Source organism: Helobdella robusta (genome assembly GCF_000326865.2).
Source record: "Helobdella robusta unplaced genomic scaffold HELROscaffold_68, whole genome shotgun sequence".
Taxonomy (NCBI): domain Eukaryota; kingdom Metazoa; phylum Annelida; class Clitellata; order Rhynchobdellida; family Glossiphoniidae; genus Helobdella; species Helobdella robusta.
In genome coordinates, this window is record NW_008705387.1 from 176548 (window position 1) to 187810 (window position 11263).

Here is an 11263-nt window from a genome sequence, read left to right on the forward strand (position 1 = left end):
TTTATTTTTTGATATGTTGTTAAGCTATAAAAGCACTATATAAACAAATTTTAAAAATTAAAAAACGTTTGGTTCTTCATAGTTAAAAATGGCGCCAAACAAAAGAAGTTTTTCATTTTTTTGACATTTTGAGCTCCGATAGCTCAAAAAATTCAAGACAGATTTTAACGAAATTTTGTGATTTATTTGTGACTATAAGGTACTTCTAAAATAACAAAAAATATTTATTTATTTTGCGATAGATTTTGAGCTACGCTGTTTTGAAATCGGTGAAATTTTCAAAAAATTCATTTTTTTCTAGATTTTTTGTTCAAAATATTCTTTGATTCGAGACAATAACATTTATTTTTTTTGTTATTACATTGTTTCACTGATATGCACAAAAAATTTCATCAAGATATGTTGGCTAGTTCAAGAGATATAGCGTTCTACGTAGGTACAAGTTTTGAAAAAAATCGCTCAAAAATTTGAGGATGCTGTCACAAAAATCTTCATAACTTGAAAAATAATTGAAATTTTTTTATAAAAATTTTATTTTGTCGATGAAATACATTGAGGTACTTACTGTTCAAATTTTAAAAAAATCGGAGATGGTCGGGCGTGGACTTTTTTTTAAATCGTTCAAGTTGACGGAGAATGACCCATATAACAAATATAACATCGTAAATCACCATGTTAATAAAATCGTAATTCTTTATTTTTCTACGTTGCTTGGTGCATGAATTTTCTATTAATTTTTATCATCATCATCATCATTATTAGTTGTAGTATTTTAGTTTTTTTACAGACAGCGGGACATCCAAAAAATGGACTTACAACGCTGAAAAAAATGTTGTTTTAGTAGTAGTAACTAGTAATCTCGTCAAATATTTGGCCAAAAGTATACATTCGGCTTCGGCCATTTTAAGGTCGAATAGTAGAGTTGTTAGACATTCCTTTCAGTTTCTATTTAGTTTTGCAAAATCAATTTGAGTTTCAGTTTGTTAAGTTACAGTTTTATCTAATTTTCAGTTTTTATTTAGTTTTACAATTCAGTGTTATTTTAAATTACAGTTTTAAGTTAAGTTTCGATTTTGTAAATAAATTAAAACAAAACAATTGTTGTTTGTTCAAAGTTTGATGGCATTTATGCTCTCGAGGTGGTGTAATTGTTTGCAAATTTGAATATCTAAAAAATGGATAAATATTACGAAAAACCAAAACAAAACTGCATTCTGTTTTCAGAAAGAATTAAATATTAATTAACGTTGTGTTGAAATTGGTAAACAATTTTATAAGATTTGAAAAACGAAATGTTAAATACTCACACAAGCTGTAAATTATGTTTTAAAAACAAACTTTTTGCATTGTTTACTTATTATATACTAATACTAAGCCATAACCTTATTTCAGAATATTATATTTATTTACTTTTTGTTTTACTGCAATTTAGCATAAATTCACTTCAATTAATAAATAATATATATTATAAATTAAAAGGATAAGCTTAAATAACCTTTAACTAACAATAATTCAATTAGTCGAAAACGTACTGAATAATAATAGCGATTGTAAACTGGACGCTGGTTGTAATTTTTTTTACTGAAGATTATAAAAGATTTGAGTTATGACATAATTCGAGTTTGTATTTCAGTTTTTCAATCTTTTCTATTTTGTTTTTTAAATCAGTTTTAGTTTTTTAATTCTTATAAGTTTAAGTATAAATTAAAAAAAAGACTTCTGGGCTGCGTTCTCCGACACCATTTCAACAATACCAAAATCTGAAACAATCCTGATTGGAGACGATCTCAATGGCCACGTTGGAGAGAAAACAGATGGTTTTGACAACGAACATGGCGGTTTTGGCTATGGAGAACGGAATGAAGATGGCAACCGCATCCTTTAGGCTGAAAGTCACGGGTTTTATTTACTGAACACATATTTTAGAAAGAGGATGGAACATCTCATAACATACAAAAGTGGACCATCAGCCACGCAAATTGATTTCTTCGCTGTCAAACAAAAACACCGAAGGCTATTCAAAAATCAACTACAGTTTGTGGGAAACTGGTACAGAATGCAATAGCTGAAAAGAAAGCTGCATACAAGCAATGGCAAAAATCAGTCTGTTGATGACCATAAAATTTTAAGTAAAAAGAACAACTATGCAAGAAGTCAAGTCGCATTGGCTCGGAGAGATCAGTGCAGAGAGTGGCTCGCTAAAAGGAAAGGTGAACAAACGAAATCTCTGTATCGTCCTTCAGCAACTGCAAGAAGAAGTACCTCGCAAAGCATCAACAACTATCACACATTTTTGTAGACCTTGAAAAAGCATTTGATCGAGTTCCCCGTGAAGCAATCAGGTGAAGTCTACGTCGACAACTCATTCCAGAATATCTTGTTCGACTTGTCATGGAAATGTATATGAATATTAAGACTCTTGTCAGCACAACAGTTGGAAACACAGATGCATTTGACATCGGCGTTGGAGTTCACCAAGGCTCGATTCTCAGTCCACTTTTATTTATAACTGTGATGGAAGAAATCACAAAACCGATACGCACTGGTGACATTTGGAATATAATATATGCTGATGATATCGTTTTAACAGCCACGTCTGAGCAGAATGCAGCACAGATGTTTGGAGATTGGAACATCAAACTGATCGATCATGGATTCAAAGTCAACATCAGCAAAACCAAAGCAATGAACACTGGTGAACCCATCCAATTCACAGCTACTGCACGATGGCCCTCTTCAATTTGTAAAGCTGGTGTACGTAACAATTCAATCAAGGGTCAGCAGTGTAATCAGTGGTGTCACAAACGTTGTTCAAAAATAATTGGTTCTTTATCTAAAGTGTCCAATTTTGTTTGTTCTGCTTGCATCAATCCACAACAACAAATTCGAAATAGCAATGTTTTTGAAGCCATTAAAGTAGAGAGAGTCACATCGTTTCAATATGTAGGGGATGTTCTGGATTGTACTGGAACAGCTGAAGCTGCCGTTCGAGCACGCATACGTGCAGCCTGGAATAAATAGCATCTCCTTGCCTCTATATTGATGCGGCGTGACATCCCACTACCACTACGATCAAGACTTTATAAATTTGTGATACGTCCGGTGTTGTTATATGGTGCAGAAACATGGCCAATGACAACCAAACTGGAACAACAACTTCACCGAACCGATATGAAAATGCTCCGATGGATGCAACGAATTAGTCTGAAGGACCACATCAAATCTACCAAAATCCTGCGTCGTTCTGGTTTAGATGATATAAAGGAAGAATGCCGGCAACACCCTCTGCGGTGGTTTGGTCATGTCAAACGAAATGAAAACAGTGCCATAACTTTTCTTGCAGATGTTAAAGTAAAGTACATGGCACACGTCCCAAAGGCCGTTGCAAACAATCGAGCAAGACATGAAAGCTCTAAATTTAAATAAAATGGATACCACTGATCGTCTAATTTGGCGCAAAAAATTGATGGCAAAGAAAACAACGTCTTACCTCGGAGGAACTGGGTCTCTGGACGCTAAACGAAGATTGATTGGTTGATTTCAGTTTCAATTAACTGAAATGATTTTTTCAGTTAACCGACTTAGTTTCAGTTACAGTTAACTCCGACAATACTATCGAATTACCGAATAGTGCAATTTTCGTTTAAGCTATTCCTTTTTTGGTTTCCAGAACAATAGTTGTTGAATATTATTAACGGGAAATTTATTTCGGCCATCATAGCCGTTAAGACATCTGTTTGGACAAGGGATTAAATATTTTCTCGATAAAAAATTGGATAAAAATTAAACATGTAGTGAACCATGAATTTGGCCAAAGGTCGAATAATTGATCAACTATTTGAGGCTGAATAACTGATCCACTATTCGGTCGAAGCCAAAGGCCGATCACTAAAACACCCACAATTTTGAAAAAATTTTCATTTTTAGAATGAAAACAAGCCATTGAAAAAATAGTGTAAGATTTATGTCGATCCAACAACTTTTTATCGAGATAATATTCAATCTCATGTTCAAATTCAAATGTTTTAACTATGAAAGCCAAAATAAATTTCTGGCAAATAGTATTCAGCAATTATTCTTCTTGAACCCAAAAAGTGATGGTTTAAACGAAAATTGCACTATTCTAAGCCGAATGTCTAATTTTGGCCGAATATTTGGTCAGGCAAACATTTGGCGTCTCTAATAGAAATAAATGAACAAAAATAGTAGACTCGGCTATTCAGTCTTTGGAAAAATTTATTATTTGGTGCATTTCTAGTTAATAGTAAGACATGTATTTGGGTAGCTTGGTTTAGTTTAAAAAATTTACGTTATTTTTTCTGCCAAAATTGTGATTCACAAAAATCATAATTATACAACACAATCTCAAGATGTAAAGAAATAAGACACAAAATGCAAATCATTCCAGAAGAAAAAGTAACCAAGTATAGAACTTGGTGCACACAAATGGAAAAAATTGTCAAATGTTAAGATTCATATGAACTGTCAAAATCCATGACTGAAATTAGTATATTATCTGCACTTTCGTCGAGACTACGAGCCAAAATGTCACAAAGTTGACTCAAAGTTTAATTGCCTAAATATTTTATAGACTCCAGTTAAAATTTTATTGGGGGGGTAATTTAATGTTGTTCCGACAACATGTATATATGTATATATGTATATATAATATGTATATTTTTTTGAATGTAACACCTATATTTTCATCACAATACAAAAGTTACGAAAAAATGACCTGGCATGCAGAGAACTACAGAGCAGAACAAGCCTGTTTCAATTTCTGTAAGATGCAGATTGTTAAATCTAGCAGAAAATTGAAAAAGTTGATCTATAAATGAAGAGGCGGATGGCAGGTCAAGACTCAATTCTGTTTGAGTCAGTGGGTACCCATAATGAAGAAATAACGTGTCGGTCTGTGCATCAACACACGAGGTATTCAATATAATTGAAATCTAAAAAAAATAACTTTTTTTTAAATCATTATTTTTCTCAAATGAATTAAGATTTACTTCAATCGATGATTTTTGAATTATGTTCATTCTGTCTAGAGCAGTAAGTTTTTTAAAACATGGGATGCTTTCAGCAAATGTGGTCAAGTTTACTACAAAATCATTTAGTTGTTCTATCATTTTCGACCATGGGGTTGTAGACACTGGGCAAAATTTCTGTCATTGGAATAATTGTATCGATTAATTGATTTAATGATAATCATGATATTAATGATGATGATGGTAATGATAATAATAATATATAAATAAAAAACACATTCTTAAAAATCCTTATTCAATGCAAATGGCCTTGAGTTCAATCACAGTGAACGCCAAGTTTCCTACCCAGCCAATTATCAGGTAACCAAATTGTCACTTCTCGCATATCTACCCAGTTAAATTTTTGATGTTTTGGTTAAAATGAGCATACAAAATATATCCCATATTAGCTTTCTTATCTTAGCCATAACTACATCTATCCCTACTGTTACAGTTTTGTATTTTTTGACTCAAAAAGTCTACTTTCATTATATTGTCTTTAAAATGCTCCCACTGATAAACTATTTAGCGAACATTACATTTTTCATAAGTTCAAGCAATTTAAAAGATTAAAATACATCAGATTTATTTTGAAAAGTTTTAATCAATTCTTTCATAGCAGTACAAAAAACTACTTTCAAATGCAAAAACAAACAACAAAATTAATAAATGAGCCATCAATAAAATATAAGATTACCTTATATTCAACGCTCCGAATGGTAAAAATATATTTAGAAAATGCTTGCTGAATTTCTGAATAAACTTTGTCTTCATCATATAAATTTGACGATAACGCATTGAGTTCTTCAGAAATTTCACTCGAAGTTGATAAATTTGATGTCATCTTATAAGAAAAATTGATTGAATTTGATTCTAACGAGTCCAAAGAAATCTTAGCTTCTGTTGGACAGTCCGACGACAGCAGTTCTCCAACGTTCAGATTAAAAATTAATTGATTTGAAGATGTGACAGGATTGCAACTTCTCTTCTCAGAATTTAATTTTGTGTTAAAAGTTCTAGATATCAAAGAAACATTTGAAAAGTTTTCATCATTATTTTTTGCTAGGTTCATTGTAAACGAAGTTGGAATTGCCACCATCCCTATTGACGTTGATAGCAACTGAACAGGTAAAACATTAGATTGTGAAGTAGATGGTACGGAAATTATGTTATCAGGCATCAAGTTTGATGTTGGTTGATTTTCTTGCGAGTTTGATAAAATAATTTTCATCGTATTGTCTGAAGCAGGTATTTTACTGGTAGAACTCTGAGTTGGTAAACTTTTCGGCTTGATTGCTTTGTATGATAACCCTGTAAACGAAGAATCCTCTGATGCTGCAACTTGACCTGATTTTTTAGGATCAATATTTTTTCGATGATCTTTAGTCACAATTACTCTCTTCGATTGAAACCGCACAAGTTTATTGGGTTGCTTGGTTAACGATGACACTAAATTATCGGAATCGGAACATTCAGGAGATTTCAAACTGAGCAGGCCGTGCAAGGCTTGTGCGGTCTGAGAATCCTCCACTGTTTTACTTGCTTCGCTTATTAATTCTCTCATTTTGTGAGATCTTCTGCCTAGTTTGGCAGCTGATAAGTGACATTTGAAAAAATTATTAACAAATATAATTACATATTTATAAAATGGATAAAATAAATAATAAGTAAATAAATCAAATAAAAAATCTATATATTTAAAAAATACAATATTCTATCAATTCTACCGAATGTTTGGTGTTAATATGTTTGTAGTTCTTTTTTCGATTTTTCTCACTAAGGTTTTTTGGAGAACGTTAAGTTTATTAAAATTTTAAATAAACTTATTTTCCGAATTCATGCTGCAAATAAGGCCATATTTCATATTCCGAATGAATCATTATCAGTGTAAGTCGATTTAAATAGGGAAATATTTACTTTGTGAAAATGAACTTAGATTTCTTTATTGGCTGGTCCATCTTTGTTGGTTTCCTTTTCTTCATTGATAGCATCATATTCCTCTTTGTCAATATTTACAATGCTAGTTTTTATTACTTCTTTGTTTTCATTGTTGATTAGGCACCGGGTTGGAAGAGAGGTTGTCATTTTTTGTTGTATATTTATTTTTGGTTTATTGATGTCAATAAGGACTTTTTTTCCCTAATTTCCCTATATAAATCAACTTGCACTGATGATGACTCATTAGAAATATGGCCTTATTTGCAGAATGAATTTGAAAAATAAGTTTATTTTGAATTTTAATAAACTAAACGTTCTCCAAAAAACTTTAGTGAGAAAAATCGAAAAAACGAACTACAAACATATTTACGCGAAACATTCATATTGTAAAAATTATGGTCTACTACCAACATTTAAAAAATAATATATATATACATATATACGTTGTTCAAAAATAATTGGCACTTTATCTAAAGTGTCCAATTTTGTTTGTCCTGCTTGCATCAATCCACAAGAACAAATACAAAATAGCAGTGTTTTTGAAGCCATTAAGGCAAAGAAAGTCACATCGTTTTAATATCTAGGGGATGTTCTGGATTGTACTGGAACAGCTGAAGCTGCCGTTCGAGCACGCATACGTGCAGCCTGTTTTAAATGAATAAATACCACGACGATAAAGACTTTACAAATTTGTGATACGTCCGGTGTTTTTATATGGTGCAGAAACATGGCCAATAACAACCAAACTGGAACAACTTCAACGAACCGACATGAAAATGCTCCGATGGATGCAACGAATTATTCTGAAGGACCACATCAAATCTACCAAAATCCTGCGTCGTGCTGGTTTAGATAATATAAAGGAAAAATGCCGGCAACACCGTCTGCGGTGGTTTGGTCATGTCAAACGAAGTGGAAACAGTGCCATAACTTCTCTTGCAGATGTTGAAGTACCTGGCACACGTCCCAAAGGCCGTCCAAAGAAGTCCTGGTTGCAAACAATCGAGAAAGACATGAAAGCTCTAAATTTAAATAAAATGGATACCACTGATCGTCTAATTTGGCGCAAAAAATTGATGGCAAAGAAAACAACGTCCTACCTCGGGATACTGGGTCTCTGGACGCTAAACGAAGATTGATTGATTGATATACACACACACACACACACATACACACACACACACACACACACACACACACATATATATATATATATATATATATATATGTATAGATAAAAATGGCTACCAAACAGTTCAACGTTTCGGAAGTTTTATGGTTTTTTTACTAATAATATTGATAATTTCGATAAAGAAAGTTTTAAAGTTGACGTCGTTGAGTTTTATAATAATGACGAACTTATTACTGCTAAAAAATTTTTTTGAACTGAACTTGAACTTGTAAAAAAAGATAAAATCAATTGAAACTGCGAGGAAATTCTAAATTGGACAAATTGAACAACATTGTTGTAAGTGACATAATTGAAATTATTCAAACATCTTTAGTGAATGATATTTATCAACAATTGCCGACATTTGTTATTCTTAACCCTAAAAAATTCCTAAAAAAGTACCTAACGATTTAATGGAGTTAATAAATAGAAAAAAAAAATTATTAATGAATTAAAGAAAATAATAAATAGTGAAAATAAAAAAATGAACGCGGTAAAACAACACATACGTTATCAGCAGCATCATTCTTCAACGTGAAAGTATGCTTTTGTTTAGTGAGAATAACACCGGCGCCACCAACAGTACCAACGTGGTCAATAAATCTGTCGACATGACTACGAACGACTACGACGCGATTAATCAACACAAATCCAACAATGAATAGTAATACCTCCTCAACATTCCAAAGCAACATGGTTGACCACACTTTCAGCAACGCAATCTCTTCAACACAAGACTACTAAATTTAATATTAACATTGATCCCGATTTTAACTTTTTTAATTCGTTTCAACGCCTCTCTTCTTATTACTCTGTTGATAACTTAGCTAATATATTATATAACCATTATTATATTCCTAGCCGTAATCACTTTTCAATATTACATATCAACTTTGGAAGTTTGTTTAATAAAGTTTTTGATTTATTATTGTTAAATAACTCGTTGCATAATTTTTTTTCTGTTATTGTTATTTCTGAAACTTGGCTGAATGAATCAACTGCTGGTTTAGTAAATTTATTAAATTATAATTTTGTCTTTAAAAACAGGTCGAACAGGCTGAGAGGTGGTGTCGGGATACACATTGACAACCAATTTTTGGCAGACGATAATGTTACTGATGTTATTTTTGAACTTAACGTTAGTTAATATAAAAATTCAGTTGCTTAGTATTTATCATCCTCCAAATTCCTCACATGATTATTTACACGTAATCTTGATGATATTTTATCTTCCATAAACTTGAATAACATTACTTACATAGTCGGAGTCTTCAACATCGATCTTAATGAAATAAACTCTGATTCATCTGTTGAAACCTTCTATAATCTATTAACAGCCTATAATTTCTTTCCACTTATATCTTCGTCAACCCGTGTTACACCCACAACCTTTTCACTCATAGATAATATTTTTACCAACAACTTAATTGCTCACTTTTCAAGTATAATCATTTAGGATATATCTGACCATTTCCCAAATTTTTCTGCTATCTCGAAACAATCTAAATCTGTTAAAAATCTCCAGGTCAAGCCATTTAGAAATATTAATTTTGATACAATCAGTCATATAAATAATTTTTTAAACAAACAAGACTGGTCAATTTAATAGAATCATTACTACATATTTTTAATTTGTCACTAGAAACTTGTACATTTCCTGAACATTTCAAGATTTCAAAAATTATTCATGTCTAAAAAAAGGAAATAAAGAGGATGTAAATAATTACAGACTCTCCTATTACCAATATCTAAAATTCTTGAAAAAATTATGTTCAAAAGGCTATTTTCTTTTTTAATCTTTACAATACTATCAGTGATAATCAGTACGGTTTTCTCCCGAAGTTCTCTACTTGAGCTGGCTGTTCTGGATTTATCTCAATATATTTTAAGCCATTTAAATGACAAAAGACTCTCGATAGGTATATTCCTTGATCTTTCCAAAGCTTACGATATGATTGATCATAATATACTGTTGAAAAAACTTAATCATTACGGTATCAGAGAAACTGCTCTTGACTGGATCAATAGTTATTTGAGTTCTCGTCGTCAATATGTTTGTAATGAAGGATTTCCACTTCATTATGAATTGAGTTATGGTGTACAATTTATTGGCTGGTCCATCTTTGTTGGTTTCCTTTGACATAATTGAAACGCTCTTATACAATCTAATCCAATTAAAAAATCGTAATCAAAATTTTCTTTATCTATAACAAAAATATTAATATTTTTCAATTTTAAAAATCTTTATCTTTAAAGTCATTATTACAATAGATTTTTTCACTTTGAATTTATTGACAATAATTTTGAATTTATTAAAAATACATTTGATCCTGAGTCATAAATTTCTAAAGTTTCTAAATAAACAATATTCCAGTAACAAGAGTTTTTTCCACGAAATTTTTATGAATCACAATTACCGAAAATCTTTCTTGGAATCTTTAAATACTAAATATAACTGTTTGATAAAATCCTATTTTATCAAACATAAAATTATGACCATTAATCTTCTTTACATTCATTTTTCTACAATATTTGTATTTAAATTTCTGAATAGTTTGCAACCAAAAACATTTTCAAATTTTAATACACAGAGCCACTTAATTAAAACTACCTTAACTAGACACACCCCTCTTCTTTACAACTACAAAACACGGGGCCTTCAATATGGCCTAAATTTGTTTCAGTACAAATATCTAATTTAAATAATCTGTATTTATTTAAGAAAAAATTTACTAATTTACTTTTCAAGTTGGATCCCGACACCACCTTCTAGGTTTCAGTTTTTGTGATGATAAAATTTGTTTGCTCAGAATAATTACTGTTTATGTTAAATAATTAAATTTGATGTAGCCTACCTATCTGACTTCTTTTTCATGTACCTTATGATTTTAGTTAAGGATGGCCTACCCACAAGTTAAATTTATAACTTATTTGGCTTTCCATTATATAAATGAAATGAAAAATATATATATTCTCGAAAGCTATGCTATTATTTTCGAGAATTAGAAGTTTAAAAAAATGTAGTTCACTCTCTCGAGAATTAGAAGTTAAAAAGAATATATATATATATATATATTTACAATATTCTATAAATTCTACCGAATGTTTGGCGTTAATATGTTTGTAG

General features: G+C 31.1%; 1 protein-coding gene across 1 annotated transcript; it reads right to left on the minus strand.

The window, feature by feature from the left end:
• Nucleotides 1-4706: 4706 nt before the first annotated feature.
• HELRODRAFT_181120 (hypothetical protein) lies at nt 4707-6591 on the minus strand (the record flags this gene model as incomplete). The annotated part of the gene is made up of 3 exons (XM_009030409.1): nt 4707-4913; nt 5010-5165; nt 5725-6591. 3 exons carry the CDS (start codon nt 6589-6591, stop codon nt 4707-4709), a joined length of 1230 nt encoding a protein of 409 aa, XP_009028657.1.
• Between the last annotated feature and the right edge of the window lie 4672 nt (nt 6592-11263).